At 46.1% G+C, this 20565-nt stretch overlaps 2 protein-coding genes across 4 annotated transcripts in view; one reads left to right on the top strand and one right to left on the bottom strand.

Annotated features, from left to right (window-relative positions):
• SLC22A18 (solute carrier family 22 member 18) overlaps window positions 1-5284 on the top strand; it is a 158754-nt gene extending 153470 nt beyond the window's left edge. For both annotated transcript variants that reach the window (XM_053285223.1, XM_053285224.1), the window contains exon 11: window positions 4993-5284. In XM_053285223.1, the coding sequence (XP_053141198.1) occupies window positions 4993-5180 (188 nt within the window). In that variant the 3' untranslated portion in view covers window positions 5181-5284. The remainder of the gene's footprint in view (window positions 1-4992) is intronic.
• Window positions 5285-7026: 1742 nt separating this feature from the next.
• LOC128340875 (pleckstrin homology-like domain family A member 2) lies at window positions 7027-13426 on the bottom strand. Of its 2 annotated transcripts, none has more exons than XM_053286660.1 (3): window positions 13316-13426; window positions 9453-10671; window positions 7027-7437 (listed from the first exon to the last, which is right to left on the bottom strand). In XM_053286660.1, exon 2 carries the CDS (start codon window positions 10112-10114, stop codon window positions 9488-9490), a length of 627 nt encoding a protein of 208 aa, XP_053142635.1. In that variant the 5' UTR covers window positions 10115-10671; window positions 13316-13426; the 3' UTR covers window positions 7027-7437; window positions 9453-9487. The 2 variants fall into 2 exon arrangements, with proteins under 2 accessions (XP_053142635.1, XP_053142634.1); XM_053286659.1 differs by having other exon boundaries at window positions 7027-7434.
• Between the last annotated feature and the right edge of the window lie 7139 nt (window positions 13427-20565).

The raw sequence follows: 20565 nt of genomic DNA, 5'->3' as shown, positions 1-20565 counted from the left end.
AAATGGGACCTCAGTCAAACTGACCCAATTTGATTTGGTGCTGGCTTGGCATCCAGAGCATTACACAGCTGTACAGCTGTACTAGGTTAAAAAAAAATCCACCTAATGATGCAGTGGGGAAATGATTTGACTAGCAAGCCAGAGGTTGCCAGTTTGAATCCCCACTGGTATGTTTCCTGTTTTCTGCGAAACAAAGCCACAGGGCTCTGTGGTTGCCAGGAGTCGACACCGACTTGATGGCACACTTTACCTTTACTAGGTAAAAAGGGCATGTGGTAGATCAGGATCAAAGTTTACCGGCTGAGACATGTCTGGAATATATGTGCTATATTTAACAAGGGATGTTTTGGGTCTGAACTGAAGCATGTAGAGTCATCCTGAACTCAAGAGTACAGCTTGCATAATCCCGTAGGAAAGCCAGACTCATTCACCTGTGAAAATCACTTGTTAATACAGGAAGATGGGGAGGGGCTGGGCTTCAGAGCAGGACTTCAGGGACAGCCTCTGCCATGGATGAGAAAAAGGCTGAAAGTGTTTAAACTCCTTTTATTAAAGCAGTTTCTCACAATTCATGCAGTATGGGTGACTCCCAAAGTTACACAGTTATTAAAATGCTTCAGCACCCATTTCTGGTCATGGGTGGAGCTGCACGTTACCTGAGCCACCCATAGATTTGTTTAAACAAACCTCCCTCCTTTACAACCATAAACCATTCATTGTCAGCTGAAATCTTTTCATTCATGACTTTTTGAATAACTTGTCTTTAGAAGAGATTTGAAGCCCAGTGTGCAGTTATTTCAGCTAGTGTCAGTCTCAACAAACCACTGGAGATTTCCACTTTGGAGAACTTCCTGATAATTTGAGCAGGGGTGGTCCAAGGAATTTGGGCAGCGGAGGCAAGGCGCAAAATGCCACGTCACCTCAACCCCTCTCCTGCCAGTGCTGCCAGATACCCCTGCTGCTGCCCATCTCTCCCTTCCCCTCCCAGGGCAACCCACCACAGCGACCGTGACTGCAGCAGGTGTGGCCGTGACTAGCTTCTCCTGCTTCATCTCCTCCCAGGAGAGAAAATGAAGGAGGCAAGTGTGGTGCTGGAGTGAGATGTTCTAGCTAGAGTGTCTTTCCCCAGCACTGCGCATCTCCTCCATTCCCTCTCCTGGGAGGAGACAAAGCTGGAGAAGCCAGTCATTGCTGAAGGAGCAATGTTAGCAATGGGCAAGGGGGCCTGCCTAGCACACATCAGGACCGGGAGGAGAGGGTAAATAGGAGGGAAGAGGGGTGGCTGGTGGTAGCAGCAGATCTAACTTAAGGGATATACATCTTGTCAAGCTGATCTCGGCCATCCACATGCTTTGGGAAATGTTTACATTAGGGGAAGCTCATCATAACCCAAACAACATGAGCTGCTCCTACATCAGAACCGGTGCATATGTAATTATTGAAGCCATCTGTAAGCTCATGGCCCTCAGGTTACCCCTTCTCCTGTTCCATAGTTTCTGCCCTCTGTTGTTACACTTGCTGCCTCCATGGGAAACAGCAGCCAGCATGCAGACTGGTGCTGAGATGGTGTAATGAGAGAAGAGAATGCCTCTAAGCAGTTTGCAGTGCTGCGCCATGTTGTGCAACTGCTAATAAAGCAACATTCTCAACAGGGCAAGTAGCATTGGAGGGGATTAAATTCTTTTTTTAAAAAAAATCATACAGTACAGTGGTTCTCGTACTGGGAGCCTCCAGATGTTGCTGAACTACAACTCTCATCAGGTCCCGGTGACAATTAACATCTGGAGGCTCCCACTTTGGGAACCACTGATACAGTATATATTTGAGGGGCCTGTGGAGACAATGCCAGAGTTGACAGTGTTGACTGTATTCCCATTGGCCAACTGCCACCAATCACCATCTTTTTAGTCTACAGTTTGGGAGGAAATGACCCAGAGTCCTGGACTCTGGTTCCTCTAGTGATGGGACATCTTCCACTAACACACCATTAGCCTGCACAGAAGGTCCTTTTCTTTGTGCAATTTAACTATGCTACATTCTTACCTAGCATAGTACTGGTCTGGATGTAGGATTCTATTTCCTGTAACATGGGCCACCACTATGTCCTTCTGCAATCAGAGCAAACTCTTTAAGATAATGGGCAGTGTCTTAGACACTGGACAACTTCCAGAAGAAGCACCATGTTGATCTGTAACAGCAAAACCACAAGCAAACCTTGTGGCATCTCAAAGTTGAACAAATGTAGCCTTTCGTGGGCTACAGTCTGCTTCATCAGATGCAAATAAGTAAACAAATAAACATGAGCATAGAGGGGGAAAATTGAAAGCAAGAGTGTCAAATGGCAGAAAATGCGAACTTTATGACGAGCTTAGAAGCATACAACATAGCCATGGTGACGATTGGCTTGCATGCTGCCCAGTGAGCTGTGTACCCAAGAAGGATGTGGGCTCACTGCTTACTGGGGACTTACCAGCCCATCGCTGCTCCTTATGCTGGTGGGGGAGGCTCTGTGCTAGTGAGACTGTGGTGGAGCAATTGCACCTGACTTCCAGCTTTCCCAAGGGGAGTCGGGCACAGCTGCTCTGACACACATGGTTGTTACCAAAGTGCCTCCCCCTGTGACAGTCTGGCAAGTGCTGCACAAGCAGCAAGCCCGCTTCCTTCTTGGGTGCATGGCTCTCTGCACAGTCTGGAAGTCAATTCACAATAGCAGTAATAGGTGATAGCAACCTTCTAGCAGTGCTAAGTCAGTTCACTTCATAATGTGAAAGAACTGGCTCAATTAAGACCTGCAGAGATGGTCCATCTTTGTGCAGGACATTGGTGCACAGAGCCTCTCTCTACATGTGATGACAGTAGATTGTTATCACTCATTACTGCCATTGTGAGTTGTCACCGTGTTTTAAGCTAGTCACAGAATTAGGAACCTATCATTTCCCATCATTTGACTCCCCTGTTGTCAAAATTATATACCCTTCTACTAGAAAAAAGAGAGAGATCCCATCTCTTAGCAGAATGGCTCAATAAAAGATAAGACTTGGTTGTTAATAGTGACGATGATGATGACGATGATGATTTTATTTTATTATTTTATTTAAAATATTTCTATCCTGCCCCTCCAGTACAATACTGCTTGAGGTGGCTCACAACAATAAAATAATAAAAGTAATATAAAATTTAACACAATAAAACACAATGTAAAATAAAAACAAAGCACATTAAAAAGCCTCCCTGAACAAGTGGGTTTTAAGATCTTACTGGCTGATCCAGCACAGAGCATCTGTGCCCCTAGAAATCCCTGTCTCTCCCCCACCCCATCTTCATTTCCTCTCAGCCCCAGTCCATTCTCCCCCTCCCAGTCTGCTTTCTCTCACTGCCCCCGGATGGTGCTTTCTGCTTCCCCTCACCACCCACCTGCCAGCCAGCCAGTCTGGCTGCCACTTTTTCTCACAGCCAGCCTGGCTGCCGCTTTCCCTCACCACTTGCTGACCAGCCTGGCCACCGCCCGCCTGCCTGTCCGTGCCGCTATCAGGGAGCTGCTCACGAACTCTCACGAGAGCTGCCACACGTGGGATTAGCAACGGGTATGCCTAAGAGAAATATAGATAGATACTGCATACTAAGGATAACACTTCCTGCATCTGATGGAGTGAACTGTAGTCCACAAAATCTTATGCTACAATAAATATGTTCATCTGTAAGATGCTGCAAAACTAAGATGAGTTGTCACCAGCCACAATTACCTCGTATCCCCTCCAAAGCTATGCATGTTATTGGATGTTATTGCCATCTTTAGTTAGAGGACTTTGTGTACTAGGTATTGCCAAGAATGCTCAGATTTTGTCATCACCGCGCTTTTCCATGCAAGTCATCATGCCAAGTTTAAGAAGTCCCTTGAAAATAAACTTAGGGCCAGTTCCTATGATTTTTCTTTTTCATCATCTGAAGACTGTTTTCAAGTAGAAAAAGGAAAAGTAGTTCTTGATAAAATAGTTCCAAACTGCAGTCCATTTCAACCTCCAGTGTGCATCTGAATCCAAAGCTCTCACTTTGGATTCTTCATAGATCTTCATAGTTCATTAAGAAACAAGAATCAGTTCTCAAAAGATGTGCAGATGTGAAAACCCAGAGTTTTAAAGAGGATTAAGTTTTTTGTATGAATCAAAAGACTACACTGACTGCCCAAATTAGAGAACCCACTTGGAAGCTGCATAAACAGAAATTATGTTTGGGAAGGGGTGAAGATTCTGTCTGGAGCCATTACCTGCTGTGAGGTTGATCCTGCCAAAGAAAGATCATTTAGAGGCTCCATCTAACTCATTGTGTTCACATTTGATCGCAGCAGTTATCCAGTGCTTTTCCTTGAATTTAACAGATTGAGAAATGAAACATGATGAGTGCTGGGCCATAATCCTCAAAGCCTGGACTCTGAGTGGCATATTCCTGGAATAAGAGGCTTAAAGACTGGAACAAGATAACTCCCCTACAGTCACAAAGGACATTTGTGACAGAGCAAGGAATTAGGAGAGGGGGAAAGCCACCAACAAACCCAGTTAAGCTCTTTTTGCATTCTCATTGATATTAATGGAACAGAATTAAGCATATGCTTATGCTTCCCATTAACATTAATGAGATTTACAAGTGCTTAACTGGATCACATCCACACGTCATAATGCTGTACGAAGTCCAGTGTTTGAAAATGGACTGCCGTTCATTCATTGTTTAAGTTGCACAAGGACTCCAGTGGTGTGAAAATGGTGTGAAATTGAATTTATGGTCTGATCATAACATTTGCTATGCAAGCAATTAAGTTATTGAGATGAAGGCTTATCAGTGTCTATACCACAACAATGTCACAAGGCTATTCCAGTTTTACGTTTAGGACTCATATGTGAAGATTCTTCCCTGATCGTAGAAGTGCTTAAGACATAGATCTAACATGCTAAAAGTAATTTTGATCTGTATTACTATCCCCCCTGCTTTCTCTCATAGGTACCATGCTGGGAATAAGTTCATGTGTCTCTCCATTGACACGAACAATAGGCCCGACAATAGGAGGATTTCTGTACAGAACATTTGGGGTATCATCCTTTGGTTACTTAAATCTGGTGGTCAATATAGCCCTGTTTTTGTACCTCTTGAAGAAGAGAATCCCTCTGAAAGAAGGAAAAGTCCAGTAACCAATATAATGAGCAATGTTGATGACAACAGCAAATATGTGTGATATTTTCCCTGTTATGTGGGGACTTCTGTTTTACTTGAAAATAAAAAGACTCAATTTAAACCAGCTCTCTTATATACTGTAATGTACTGTAGATGTAATGCTGATGTTGGATCCATCCACAAGGCAAAAAGCTTTTGTCAAATGAACATTCCACATCATTGATTGCAGCTATTCTAGGGATCTTTCAAGGCTCTGAAGAGGTCATTCTCAAAGTCACAGTAAACATATGTATTTCTACTAGAATGTTGGCTGATGCACATCAGCTTATCTCTGCTGGGAAAAGGGCCTGGTTTGGATTACTGTGTCCAGTTTTTTATTAGCCAAAGTCAGAATAAATGAATTTAAGCTGGAGTGCATGTGAAGAACAAACCATTGCCTACAACTGTAGGCCCATGGCAGCTACAAACAAGTCCACCATTGATAACTTCCAGCCGTGCAGCCTATGATGCACTGGTCACCTGTATGCCACTGGCCCCACCTGGATGTACAAAGTTGTCTTTTACTGAGTCAGACCGTTCATCCATCTATCTCAATATTGTCTAATCTGATTGGCAGTTCTTCAGAGAAGGCTCTTTCCTGGGCCAACCTGGAGATGCTGGAGACTGAACCTAGGAATTCTGCATGCAAAACATATGCTTTACTACCAAGTGACGGCCCTCCCCCATGAGTTCAACAGATCACCGTAAAGTGTACTTTTTACTCTGGTGTGCCCAAAATGGATCCATAATGAATCCAGCACATCATCATTAATACACTTCTCTCCCACCATAATACATGGCCTCATTTTGGCCGTTTCTTTAGGGAGGGGGGTGCAAATGTGCTTTCATGACCATGCTTTTCTCCCTCCTCCCCACCACATTCTGTGCTCCCCTCTCTACTGCACACCATTGTACTGGTGCTCCCAACTGATCCTCCTCATAACCCTGATCAGCTGCTGCTTGGGTAGGTCTTTTTATTTCAGATTGGCCTTCTTCCTAGTAACAGTGGTGGTGTGTAGCCAGATTTGGAAGGCCAATGTGACACAATAAAGGCATCTAATTAGCAGCCAATTGCCAGCAAATAGGCATGAAAAAGACAGAGCCCTTTTTTAAAAAACCAAAAGTGTTTGCTGGAGGACATTCAGCTCAGTTCTAGTAGCTGGAGAACATTGGGGGAAAGGGTGGGTCCTCAAGCTCAGGGCTCCCTTCCATTATTGTCCTCTCTGCCTTTGTATGTTTTTGGTTGGCATACAATGAATGATGAGTTTGGGCTAAAAAAAGGGAATTCTCAGGTCAGGTTGGGTCAGTGACTCAGGAGTAGTGAGGAGGTATGTCCTTTCGCTCAAACAGGCAATCTGGAGATTGGTTCTGCAAGCACATTAATGGAGTGCCTGCTTTTCTGCTTGTGACACACTGTGGCATGGATTAGGTTAGCTAACCTGTATTAAGGTTGCAGCAGCGGGAGGGGGGCAGGGCTGTGAATGGTCTTTTTCCTGCAGTAAATCTTACTTGGATAGCCTTTTGATACCTTTCTGCATTACAATCCTAGTAGCATCTATTAATGGTAGCTATTGGAGACAGTATGTGAACTGACCACAGGTATGGCCCAGTAAGACTGCTGCTCTGAACGCAATGGGACCACGCCATCTGCATACTTACTGAGTTGTTACAAGGACGAGTCCAGGGTTTATATTTTAAGACTTGTTATTTTAACAAACAAGCAATTTTACTCATGGAAGCTCAAGTGCTTCCCCTGGAGTAGCACACTCCAGATTAGAGTAGGAAGTGCGGCTTTAGCTTCCACCAATGAAAAAAATTTGCACATTAGTTTTTTAAAAAGCATTTATTTGGAATGAACACATTTAACTGCTAGGAGCAATTTTAAGACAGACATGTGCTTAAAGATATTTATCAAAATAAATACAAATATAGATATACAAATAATTTAAACTGGTTTTCACCAGTAGGTGCTGCATATTCTTTGCATCTCATAAATAGAAGAGAAGAACATTGTGCAAAGCTGGGCATCCTACACCCACCCACCACACTTTGCCTTGAGTCCTTTTTCTTTGGCTTGTAAATGCCTTTCCGGGGAAGCTTGGCTTCTTTGCTCAGCTTTCTCACCAAGACCGGAAGAAGCAATCTACTCTAGCATCCTCCATTGCTTTCCTTCATTGGTATCCTGCCTTGGTTCAGTCCAAGACTCGTTTGCTCGCCATCCCGAGGTATACTCTGCTGAAAGAAATCATCATCGTCATAAATTATGTGGGACTGGCAAAGCAGTAGAAAACAAAAGTTGCTAAAGGAGCAGTAAGACGTTTCCCCTCAAAACTAATGACTTCATCCTATCCTGGGGCTTTGCTATCACAGTGGACAGAATCATGCTTAACACTGACAAAATGGCACAGAACTGGCTGTAAGTTCTGTTGCACAAGTTTTCTCATTAGTATATCTCCCCAATTTCAATGGCAATTATTCACAGAAAAGTGTGCATAGGATTGCAACCCAAGGGGATAATTTGCTTCTCAATAGCTAAAGTTGTACAGTCCAGTTCTTTGCATCTTTACTCAGACGTCAATCCGCTGGCTCAAGGGAATTTTGCATAAGGCTGCAGTACTAAGTAGCAATCCAATGCACATTTACTTGCTAAGTGCCATAGAACTTGGACTGATTTCTGAACAAACCTGCATACGACTGCATTGCATGCTGTTTGTTTCGAAGAAGGTTCCACTGAAATTAATGAGACATCTCCAGATAACCAATCTGTAAATATTACAAGGAAGAGGGCCCTAAACTATTTCTGCAATAAGTTATGAATGCATCAGCACCCCTAAATTCATTACTTGGAAACAGACACAAGTTCCTTTAAAAACCAATTGAGTGTATACATAGGTGAGCTTAAGCTCTGACAGTTAAGATACTGAGTGCTTGTCCAAAAGCTAGCTTCCTCCAGCTTTCCCCAACAGGTGGTTTTATGCTGCAGCATTTGGATATGGTAGAAAAGATACCTGCAAACAAGCACCAGCAGCAAATAGCACAGGTTTTGCTGCTATGGTAACTCACCAACCTTTGCCACCCAGCTGATCTTGCTTGATCCATTTGGTCTACCAGTACATCAGTATGGGGGGGGGGGTTTCCCTCTCCCCATCTGGGCTGCAGATGTGCTGAATTAGTACACTAGACAGTCTTTTAAAAATCTGTTTGGAAGCTCTTGGAAGTTCTAAATGCAGACCCAGCTCTAAAATGAATGTCATCTTGTCCAGCACTGGGACCAAACCCTTGCTTCCTACTCTGGATTTGCCTTGCAAAAAGCCACAGAGCAAATATCTGAGGTGCACATCACCTGAGATAGCTTTCAGCACAATTTAACCGATGCGCCACACATATTTCAGGGACGTAAAAGAGGCCGCTAGTTTTACAAGTGCTGTTCACTGTTTGCTTTCTTTAGACACACACACACTTTTTATCAGCCCAATTCTAAACGTGTTTATTTGGAAGCAAGTCCCATCATTTTTGAATAATAAATCCATTTCAGTCAAGATGACTTTTTAGATAAGGATGGTTAGGGTTGCAAACTGTGAGAAGCTACTGACAAATTTGAGATCCATGGCTAGCAAACTATACCAAACATTTCAGTTTAAGATGTCTATCCCAATATCGCTAATATAATACAGGCTGCAATCCTATGCACACAGCCCACTGAATTCAGAGGGACTTCACAATACTAAACGTGCAGAGGATCGGGGTTATAAAACTGCTCAAAACTAAATAGTACTCCCGTTAAAAAAAACTGCCTTGTTCTCTGAAGCTTCCTTCCTTACCAAATTCTTTCTCCTGCCAATCTATACTGAATATAATTATATAATATTTTAAAAGTCATTAGTGGTCTGCTCGGGAAAGGAGCCTAGATCAAAGATCTACAGTGCATCTGGAGGCTAAACAGAAGATTTCACTGCATTTCCTCCACACCACTATGCGTGGAATCCAGCTTGCAGGGGTGGAGGGGGTGCCACTTTCCAAAGCTTAATGTTTCCTAATGGACACTGCATGAAATAGTTACGAACGATCTACTTATAGAAGCGCAAACAAGCATGCACCAACCAGAACAGGAGCCGCAATTTTGATTCAGATCTGTCGACTCCCGGAGAGGAACCCTTCCCGAAGCACTTAGCGAATCAAGGAGCAGAAAGAGAGACACGAGGGTTCGGGGCCAAAGAACGCAGAGTAGAAGCGCTCGCCCGCCCGCTCACCTTTGGCTCGTCGCTGGGGCGCTGCCGCTGCCCCCTCAGGGGGCGCGGGCGAGGCGCCTGCTGTCGCGGGTGCCGGCGGCCGCCTGCTCGACGGCCTCCTGCTGCTGGCGGCTCTTGAAGTCCTGGATGGCGCGCTTGTTCTGGAAGTCGATGAGCGCCATGGTGATGGAGGCGTTCCAGCAGCTCTCGCCCGGGCACCGAAAGTCGATCTCCTTGCGGTCCGTGGTGACGATGGTGAAGTAGACGTACTTGCCGGTGCGCTCCACGCAGTCCACCTTCTGGATGGAGCCGAAGCGCAGCTCCTTGGCCCGCGCCTTGCCGCCGCCGCTGCCGCCCTCGGGCGAGAAGAGGCTCAGGCTGTCCTTGCTCAGCACCACCAGCTTCTTCTTCCACAGCTGGAAGAGGCTGTCGCTGCGCTTCTCCAGCTCGCCCTCGCGGATCACCTCCGACGACGCCGACACGCACGCCGGGCCCTTCATCCTGCCGCTGCCTGCCCTGCGCGCACCGGCACCCAGCGCCGCCGCTGCGCTCGCTGCCTGACTCTGACGGCCCCAGATGAGACGCCTACGCGCTGGCGGCTCCCTCTCGGCTGCTGGGCCGCCGCAGCTGAAGGAAACGCTTCTCTTGTACAGTCTGCGGCCCAAGAGCCCGACCCGCACCATTTATGGCCTTGGCAGCGCGCCTCTCCAGGCCCCTCCCTGCACGCCCCACCTCCGCCCGCCCTGGGCGAGACAATCCCTCGCCGTCCGGCTGGCGGCGGCGCTTCTTCCTGCCGCCCACTCGCTTGTTCAGTCGTTAACACAGCCCACGCCTTTTCCAGGCTGGACACCGCCGCCTCCCAAGCGCAAGGAAGAGGCCAGGAGGCGGGCGGCGGAAGGTGCCCGAGCAGAGACGCTAAAAGCTCGGAGGACACTGGAGTCTCGCGATCCGTTGCCAAAAAGATCCTCCCTGTCCCCCGCCCGTCTTAGAGAGCCTCTGTCTCGGGGTGGGTCTTGGAAAGAGCTCGGAGTGGAGAAGCCGAGGGGCTGACTGTTTGCTCGGGGCTCCCCTTTCCTCTCTTCGCTCTGGGTGTCTGTTTGCTGGTGCCCAGCCCCCCCCCCCCCATGTTCCACATATGAGGTCTGCAGTGCAGCAAATTGCTCTCACTCCGTCCCCTGCCCCGCCCTGCCCCCTTCCCAACAGCCTGGACGGCTGGATCCTCTCTTGTTTTCTGAAGAGTCTGGAGAGAGAGAGAGAGAGAGAGTTCTAGCTTGTCAGGGGGGCCTTTCCCTTTCCACAGTGTCACCGCCTGAAGTTGCAACTGGCGCAAGAGCGAGGGCTGTCCTCCACCCCTTTTCCTTGCTTCTTCTTCATTGTACTTGAAGGGAGCTCAAAACCACCAGCTTCTTGACTCGGGGCAGCGCTCTGGCTACGTTGGAGGTGGCCTGTGCACACCCGATCTGAGGCTAGTAATCCATTCCATATTCGGAGGTACTCTTACCCCTGAGCTTCGGGGCCAAAGTCCAGGGCCTCCACAGCCCCTGGGCCCCCAAAGCCTCTTTAGTCTGACCCGGGTGGTGTGGTCGCCTGGTGAAGCATAATGATGCTTAATTTGCGGGGGGCGGGGGGCTCCAAAGTCCTTTGGGTCCAGGCTCCAAAATTCCCTAGGTGCACCTCTGTCCATGTTAGTTAATCCGGAATAACTATCACTTTGGTGCCCTTATGCAGAAATCTCTGATGTGATTTTAAATTTCTACTGCATATAAAAACATGGATTCAAAACAGAAAGAGCCCCCTTTACTGCTATTTAACCACTGCCACCTTATGTTCTCATCTCATGTATTGTGGATACTAAGTTATTACTAGTGTGCTGTTTGCCAATTATTACCTGAGGGTTATTTTGAGTCTGAGAGCTTTTTTGCATTTGGTTTCCAGATTGAACTGCATGCAGAAGAGAAAGGGGGTTTCACCAACAGCAGTTCTCTCACCCATGTGTTTTATGTACTTTTCCTATCCACACTAAAGGACAGAGCATTGCTAGCAGTTGTCTGTAGGAACATAGAAACTGCAGACCATTGATCCATCTAGAGCTCTCCAAGGTTTCAGACAGGAGTCTTTCCCAGCCTTGCCTGGAGATGCCAGGGATAGAAGCTGGAACCTTCTGCATGCAAAGCAGATGCTCTACTACTGAGCTATGGGCCCCATGCCCTAAGGGGGATATCTTACAGCAGACATGTAGTCACCCATCCATATGGGAACCAAGCTGAATCCTGCTTAGCAAAGGTAACAATCTAGCTGAGATCTTTCCCTCCCCCCGCCTCTCCCCTGTCTTTGCTCTTGTTGCATACTTGTGGTTTAGCACATACTCCTGGTTTACCAACTTCTGCAGCATTCCCCCCCTCCGCCCCGTTTCATTTCTGCCCAAACTCCCCATGGCGCTTGAACTGGAAGAAACAAAAGAAACCATGTTTCATGTGGTTTTTAGTGTCTCCTTGTCCTCTGCACACGGCTTCTTAATTAATCACACTCTGAAATAGTTCCCTCCTGCCCCATCATTTGCTTTTCAGACTTTCTTGGGAGTTCCTTGGGGAACAGATGTGCATTTACTTCTAACTGTGTAACTGTGTGTACATTGCGTTGTTGTTGAGAGACTACCACTTCTTTCTTTAATTTTTTTAAAATTACAATTCTTGCACTCTTGCAATTACTGGAGGTGGGGAAAATAAGCAATATAATGCAAATATAGCTATTATTTTTATTTTAGCCATAGATTATAATGAAAAATCACTAAAATGCCTATCATGTTTTGTTTCTTGTCAGAATTTGATGAAACTTGCATGTATGGTAGATCCTGCTTGACTAGAGGCATCATCTCATACTGCATGGGAGGAGGCAATGGTAAACCCCTCCTGTATTCTACCAAAAAAATCCACAAGGCTCTGTGGGCGCCAGGAGTCGAAATTGACTTGATGGAACACTTTATTTTGCCTTTAGATCCTCAAGGCCCTGATGCCCCAAATTTCAGACAGAGAAGTGCAAGGGTTTCTGCACATGTTTTTAGGTTTGGCTTTTTGCCTTTCAGGTGCTGCAGTCAGAGCAGTCAGGATGGGAGCAATGTTAAAACAAAAACAAAAGCTTCTGGGTAGCTGAATTGTGATTCTCCTCTCGCCCCTCCCCCTTCCTGGGAGAAGTTCCATTAATAGCAGTGGTGTTTACATCTGCATAAACATGAATAGCAGTGTTCTTTTGTTTTAAAAATAAAAATGGGCTGGAAGATCATAATAGTGATACTACTGGCTTCAGTTTAAAAAAGAAAAAGGCAACGAATAGAAATGGAAAGTGGAAAGGTGTACTCAGATGCAACAGAAGGAGGACGTGTCCTTGGGAGCCAGTCCTTCCATAGGTCACCACCACATGGAAAGCCACTCCTTCTCAAGGTGTGCTATGATTTGTCCACACCTTTCATCCTTGTGCAAGCTCCTCCCCACCCCCGCCATGTGCTTTCAAGTTTTTGGGTTTTTAAAGTGATCTGAGAAGAAACCAGTCATTCACCTTTTTACACAGATTGCTCAAAGGCGGTATGGGATTGAGGAACGCCATCAGGATACTCTACTCTGCAAAATCCCCTATAATGATGAAATAACCATCCAGAAGTACTCATGAACAGATTGTCAGGTCTCTACCAACTGTCTAACACTCAGCCATGCAGAGACAGCAACCATCTTGGGCTATGAGCAAGCACCCTGTATAATGGGAGATAACTATTTAAAGGCCAATTTGGACAACTGGCCGCTCAATCCGAGGAGGAGGAGGAGAATGTCCATGTGCACATCTCCCCTCCCCACACCTGACACATTGTTCTGCACTCCCCTAGTCCTGTTTACCTTCTCTTCTCATCAAGCACATATTCCTTCCAGGTTATTCCCAGCTTTCCCTCCCTGCTTTGATTCACTTGTACCTAACAGGATGACTTGCTTCAGGAATGTAGCCCTTGCTTAACTCACTGTCAATTATGACTCAGTTGCTTGTAAGCTTGGAACTCTCCCCAGGTTCTATTCACCTGGTGGGCTGAGTCAGGATGGAGGGGGAAGTGCTAGCCTTCTAAGTGGCATTGGATTGGTTTCCTTGCTTATAGGAAAAACTAAACATGGAGACAGTCTCATATTATATGTAGATAAACGCATACACACACACACACCCCTAAAACAAATAGATTAATTCTTCTTTGACAGAGTTCTCATTTTCATGATCCAAAGGGCTCTCAGTTCCTGAATGAAAATGGGTTCTTATTTATTTATTTATTTATTTATTTATTTGTTTGTTTATTTATTTATTTATTTATTTGACGTATTTATATCTCACCCAAAACTTGCATCTCTGAGCGGCTAACAATAAAATACAAATTACAACTAAAAAAAAGAGAGAGGATAAAATCACAATAATTTAAACAATGTTAAAAATTATCAAGACTGTGAAGCCCTTCTCACGATTGGTGAGAAGGGCTACCCTCTTTTGCGGGGAGGAAGCCCAAAAGTGCTTACCTCCCGGCAGACGACCACGGAGAAGTCTCTGGGTGGGCAGATCGCCCACCCAGACGAGCACCGGCTTAGCCAGCAGCTCCAGGGGTCAGGTGCAGAGAAGCGCTGCCATGCGGCGCCCGCCCCCTGAAGCCCAAATAATGCACCACGTGAGTGCACAGTACATTACTGGGAGCACACACACCCCGAGTGTGCCTGCCGCGGCTGCAAACAGCTGTAGCAGGCACATGATCATTGAGCCCGGTTTTGGGGTGCACTCGCACCCAAAACCCAGGTTAAGTGGCAGGCTACTTAGGAGGGCCTGCCGCCAGGAGCCACGCAGCTCCCAGTGGTTATGCGCAGTGAAAACTGGGCTGGGGCTGGGCTTTCTTAGCCCAGTTTTTGCTCTTCGTGAGAATAGCTTCTGTATCTAATTAAAAGCCTGGTGAGTAAATGTGTTCTTGCACTTAACACTTGAGTATCTGGGAGCACTTTAGCCCATACAGCTTCTTCCATCAGGAGAAGCCATGCCTTCTGAAATTTTGAGATTCTCCATGCCACACAGGTGCTGTTAAAGATAGAGCTGATCTATGACATTTTGTTGTTTGAAGCAGAACACCAAAAAGTGCTCCCTCCCTTCCCACTCTTCCTCTCTTTTTCCTATTAAAATCACACACCCAGTTATTTCTCTCATATCTCTCCCCCTTCCTTTGTTCCTTCCTTTTCTATTAGGAAGGGAAGAGAAAAAGCAGCGTGGTGTCATTTTGTCTTCCTTCCTCTGCAGCCAGACCATGGGGGTGAGTCCCTGAGACCTGGCCCACAATTTGCCAACCGAATTAGCCTGTTTCACTTTCTTTTGTGATAGGGGCAGACCTGGGTAGAGGAAAATTCTTCAAGGGCAGATTTGGTAAGGATTGTGACTATCTCGTTTATAACATACCCTGCTTATCATCAGCACCTACACCCACCTGTCTGTATTGTGTACTTGTATTTGTTCTAGCTACTTCAGTGTTCCTCATAGTATATTGGAATATTGGATACAACACCCAGGTAGAAATCATATATGACTGTAATAATATAATCCACATCCTAGAAATTTATGCTACAGAGCTTTGCAATTTCCCATGGAGTAAGTATGAATGCCTGTTTTAAGTAATACCTTTAATTAAATACAGGGATTAAAAAAATTCTGTATATCAGGGCTGGCAACAGGGCACGTTTCCCCACCCTGTTCCCCATTGTTCATCCACCTTATTTCCCAGACAGGAGCCTGCAAGGTAAGGAGCCACACTGCCTGATCAGCTTCTAAATTAGAGGTGTATGCAGGACTAAGCATTGCTTTCAGTCCAGGAGGGTCAGCCTTGGGGTAACCTCTCATTTTCATGTGGAGACTGGGAGAGACTCATCCTGCTTCTTTCGTGCAGGTGTCCCCACATGAAATGAGAGGTTACCCTAAGGCTGACCCTCCTGGACTGAAGGCAATGCTCAGCTCTTTCTCACACGAAGCTTTTAGCCACCAACACCATAGGCCACTATTTAGTAAAAGTTAGTCTGGAGTAGGAGTCAGTCTGGAGCAGCATTCTGTTCCCTACTAAGGAAAACTGTGGATAGTTGTCCAATGTCCATAGTTTTCAGTGGAATTTAGTTTCAACTAACTTTTGCTAGATGGTGTCCACAAATTGGGAACAGTCTCTTATTTCGGCACACCTTACCGGGCACCTTGTTTTTAAATTTACACTCCCTGTACCCCTTGGATGACATCCTGGCTCAATTTACTCAAGGAAGTCCTGTTGGAACGAAAAGCACAAGTTAGGCATTTCAGTGGGACTTCCTTGAGGTAATTTAGTTAGGATGTCAGCCTTCCCTTTATCCAGCTACCTTAGGTACAAACCTCATCATCACATTCAAAGCGCTTTAGAAAGGCTAGAGGTTAACTTCCTGCAGATGGAAAGTCAGACCACTCCTGCTATAGGAAGACAACCCAAAGGAATAAAACCAAGAGCAAAACTAAGCAAAAATCAGAGTTGCAGGAATGTCGACACACTTGCACACACCCTGTTCCAGATGTCCTTTTTGAAATGTATCTTTTATTTCCTCTGAACCACATATGTGCTGTGGAATTTTGGACTTTCAGTATTGCACTGCTTTCCAAGGCCACACCTAATTCATGCTTGCATACGCTGGTCATCTAAATTGCGCCAGCACCAATCCTCCAGTGAGCTTACATACACTACATAGTACCTTGCTAGCATTGTTCATAGTTGGGTTCTGAACAAAGAAAAGTTAAAGTCTGTGTGAAGGACACTGGCAAATACTTCAAAGAATTAGATGGGGGTAGTTTGTGAAGGAGCCACAGGCCCGCAGACCCACAAGCAGGAGGGAGCCCTAGTGACAAAGAGAGTCAAGGACACAGGTAAGGAGTCAGGGGACATAAGCACCTAAGTTCGCAGCAGGGAAATGCTTGACTAACAAGCAGAAGGTTGCTGGTTCGAATCCCCACTGGTATGTTTCCAAGACTATGGGAAACACCTATATTGGGCAGCAACAATATAGGAAGGTGCTGAAAGGCATCATCTCGTACTGCGTGGGAGGAGGCAATGGTAAACCCCTCCTGTATTCTACCAAAAGAAAACCACAGGGCTCTGTGGGCACCAGGAGTCAAAATCAACTTGACAGCACACTTTACCTTTACCTTTAGGTTCAGTGAAAGGGCAAGGAAACCAGGGCAGTAAAGTCCCCCTGTTACAATAAACTTAAAAACAACATGTTTATAAAGCTAGCAAGACAGTAGGGGTGTAAGTGCTATCCAGTGTTTTGCCCCTGTATGACTGTTTTATGTCTGCTGGGCAGAAGGGGTAGTTGTGTGCGTGTGTGTGTGCACGCGTGTGTGTGTGGTGCACTGAGCTCCTAGGTCTTAAGAGTAAAATTGGTTTTCTTGAGACCAAGGGGACTGACAAGAAGAAGACAACAGAGGTATGTAGATGAGACCTTTAGGTACATGACAGAGGAATCCCAGCCCTATGAACATAAGAAAAAACCTGCAGGGTCAGGCCAAAGGCCCATCTAGTCCAGCATCCTGCTTCACACAGTGACTAACCAGGTACATCTGCAAAGCGTGCAAGCAAAGCAGGGAGGGGAGGTCAACCACCTCCTCTCGTCGGTGTCCCTAGCACCTGATGTCCAGGGATATCCCCCACCCCTGCCAATACTAATGGTAATATACAGCTATCAAGGCTAGTGGCCATTGATAGCCTTATCCTTCATGAATTTGTCTAATCCCTTTTTTAAAATTAGTGGCCATCACCACAGATGGTGGCAGCAAATTCCATGGAAGTATTTCTTTTCGTCTGTTTTGAATCTCCCAGCAATTAGCTTCAATGGATTCAATGGATACTGACAACTCCTCTGCTGTCACAGAGAATGAGAATCTTGGTACCACAGTGACCCTTAGAAGAGAGCTCTTTATCTGGTGATGAACCAATATTCTCTCACACTGAGGCTGTACCTGTGGTATGGAGGATTTTAGCAGACTTTCTATTAGTATGTATGTTCAACTTCCTGTGTACAGAGTCTGTCTCCTGCAAGGAGATACTCTGTCACACAGACAAGCAAATGTCAAGGGGGGGCTCTGTCTGCTGGTTCTAAGAGGATAAATGTTCAAAACCAAGTAAGCACATTGGAGAATCAGACAAGAGTTAGGGGGCAGGACATTCTTTTTCTGGTGTCCATCAATATACAGTGCATGGTCCTGTAGCTACTCAGGTATTATTAACCTATGTCAGGTTTCATATTAAAATGGCTTTACTATTTGAAGGGAAAGTGGTGGAACACAGTTGCCCGCAACCAGCACGATGTAGAGGACCTGCCCACATGACCACCAGTGACAACATCTGAGATTAAGAACCTTATCTCGCAACTAAGACCTTGGAAGTCCCCTGGAGAGGACCTAACTCCCCTAGAGCTAATAAAAAAACAACTCATCATGGTGGGCCCCTATCTTGACCTTGCTATTCACATTTATTGACAGACATGGCTGTATTCCTATTCCTAAGGACTTGAGGCTAGCAGTCATTGTCCCCATCTTCAAAAAAAGGTAGAAAGGACAACCCAACAAACTACAGACCCATCAGCCTGCTCAGCACACTCAGCACTCTACACTAGACATCTATACTGGAAGCTAAGGGACTGGCTGGACCAAGAAAACCATCGCACGGAGGAACAGACCAGCTTTGGGGAGGGATGATCCACCATTTATAAGTGTCTAGTTGTACAACATCTAATCTGAGAAATATTCTGCACATACACTCACCCCTCTATGCAGCTTTTATAGACCTCAAGACTGCATTTGATTCCATCTCACAAGTCAAACTGTGGGGGAAACTGGACGCCTCCTCAACTGACCAGCACTTGCTTGACTTCATCTGTATCCTACACAATGATACGTCCCTCAAAGTCAGGTGCAACCCGCAAGGTCATCTATCAAGAGCCATTCCAACGTGCAAGGGCATCAAAAAGGTTGTATTCCTGCCCCACTCTTGTTTGACTTCTACATTAATGCCATGGTGGGTCACCTTAATAAATCAGATTTTCAACCCCCCACGTATACACCAAGCTTGCAGAGAGACACATCTCTACTCTGCTCTGTGCAGATGATGCAGCAATTCTCTTTAGGACTCTCACAGGTCTCAGAAGAGCTCTGAGGGCCCTTGCCCAATACTGTAAGGAAGACCATTTGAAAATCAACTATCATAAAACCAAGAGACCCAGGACACACTCCTGGAATATAAATGGGAACAAAATTGACCATGTTTTATGTGTTAAATACCTGGAGGTGGTCTTCCACGCCTCCAACACCAGAAAAGCTCACAGCTCTCACACTGCCCAAAACGTACATAAGAGCACCACTGCCATCCAAAAATTCTTCCAATCAAGATAAGGCCACTACATACCTTCAGTCCTTAAACTGTATGAAGCCAAGCCATTGATACAACTCCTCTATGGCACCCAACTAGGCCCCTTCTCCAGCTTCACCCCATTGGAGCTTGTCAACTCCAAATTCCTAAGAACAGTTCTCCAAGTACCACAGTGTGTCCCTAATGCTAGCCTATGTCTAGAGGTAGGTCTAGTGAAAGTGGAGGCCAGAGCTTGGATGGCCATACTCGACTATTGGTTAAGTTTATCACTCATCCCACAGGGTCTAGCCCCCACTAACAGAAGCTACCAGTCCACCCGGTACTTCTGGTTTAAAAAAATCATCTCTCAGACTCTCCGATAAAAAGCGTCATCCCTGGGACTCTCCCCTCCCCTCTTACTTTCCATGGGCTACCAACATGCAAAAATACTCATCAAACAACGCATAACAGACACAGAGCACCAAACCAATCTAGGCAGGATCCCAAACTTCTTCATCAATGAACGATTAAGAGACATTGTATCTCCCACTGTATACCTCATACAGCTGGAAGCCCCCAAATACAGAAGGGCCTCCACCCTAGCCCGCTGTGGTGTCCTGCCTTCAGCTGTGCTAGAGGAAGACCTCAGAACGTCTGTGCCCCTGCGATTCTGGGCAAGTTGAAACAATGAAGCATGTCCTCCTCCACTGCCCATATGACAGAGACATTCATATTGCCCTCATCCTTCCACTTCTAATCAAGTCACCAGGTTGCTCAAGCCAATTCTGCATCTCTCTCCTGCTCTCTGACTCCAACCCTGTTATCACACATATAATGTTGCCAAGTTCTGCATGGCAGCGTGTAAAATTCATGGAGGCGGTTCCCACGATCAATGGGAGCAGCCTGGAGTGGGTTAGCAGGGAGAGTGGGCTTAGCCCGCTCTCCCCTCAGACGACCCAGCAGTCTGCTCCAGGAGGCTGAACCAGCTGCCCACATGACTGTCGGCTCCGTTACGGAGCTGGTGGGTGCTGGAGGGAGCAGGGGCCAATCGGCCCCCGGAAGCTCACGCAGGGCATGCTGGAGAGACCCCTGAGCCGGGAGGTGGCTTTTCACCTCCCCTCTGGGGGTCTCCTAGTGAGTTGCTGCGCCACGGAGCCGCACCGTGGCAATTCACAATCAGAAAAACTGGGTTTGCTGAGCACTCACTCCGCAAATCCAGTTTTAGCACCGGGCTACTTAAGCGAGTGACCCACTTAGGAACCACCGGGCTCGCAGCCGAGCCCAGGGGTTCTCAGGATGGGAGAAAATCGGGCTAGCCTCCACTCGCCCAATTTTCTCTCATCGTGTGAATAGCCTCATTGGGTCTTGACAGGCAGGAAGATCTAAGCAGGTCCAACACAGCACATGACCTCACAGTTCAGCATCAGCATTTTATAGTATTACAGCTTTACACATTGATTTTAAGCTTTAAGATGTTAAGATCTTAAGATTATAACAAATTAAAGTTTTTACATAGTCTCGCCCATTTTACTCTTCTTGTACTACTTTTACCCATTTTAACCACAGTTTTAAAATAGCTCACCATAGTCTAACAGTAGCTGTATAACAGTGTAAGGCTTTTAGCCTCTGTACTCACAGTTCTGGGCATAGCCTGTTTTAATGTCATTTTAATGCTGCTAGATGATGACTTAATTCTAGATGATGATGATGGTTATTATTATTATT

Source organism: Hemicordylus capensis, chromosome 1 (assembly GCF_027244095.1).
Source record: "Hemicordylus capensis ecotype Gifberg chromosome 1, rHemCap1.1.pri, whole genome shotgun sequence".
NCBI classification, from domain to species: domain Eukaryota; kingdom Metazoa; phylum Chordata; class Lepidosauria; order Squamata; family Cordylidae; genus Hemicordylus; species Hemicordylus capensis.
Note: the sequence above shows the minus strand (reverse complement) of the source record. Positions and strands in the feature narration are given on the sequence as shown.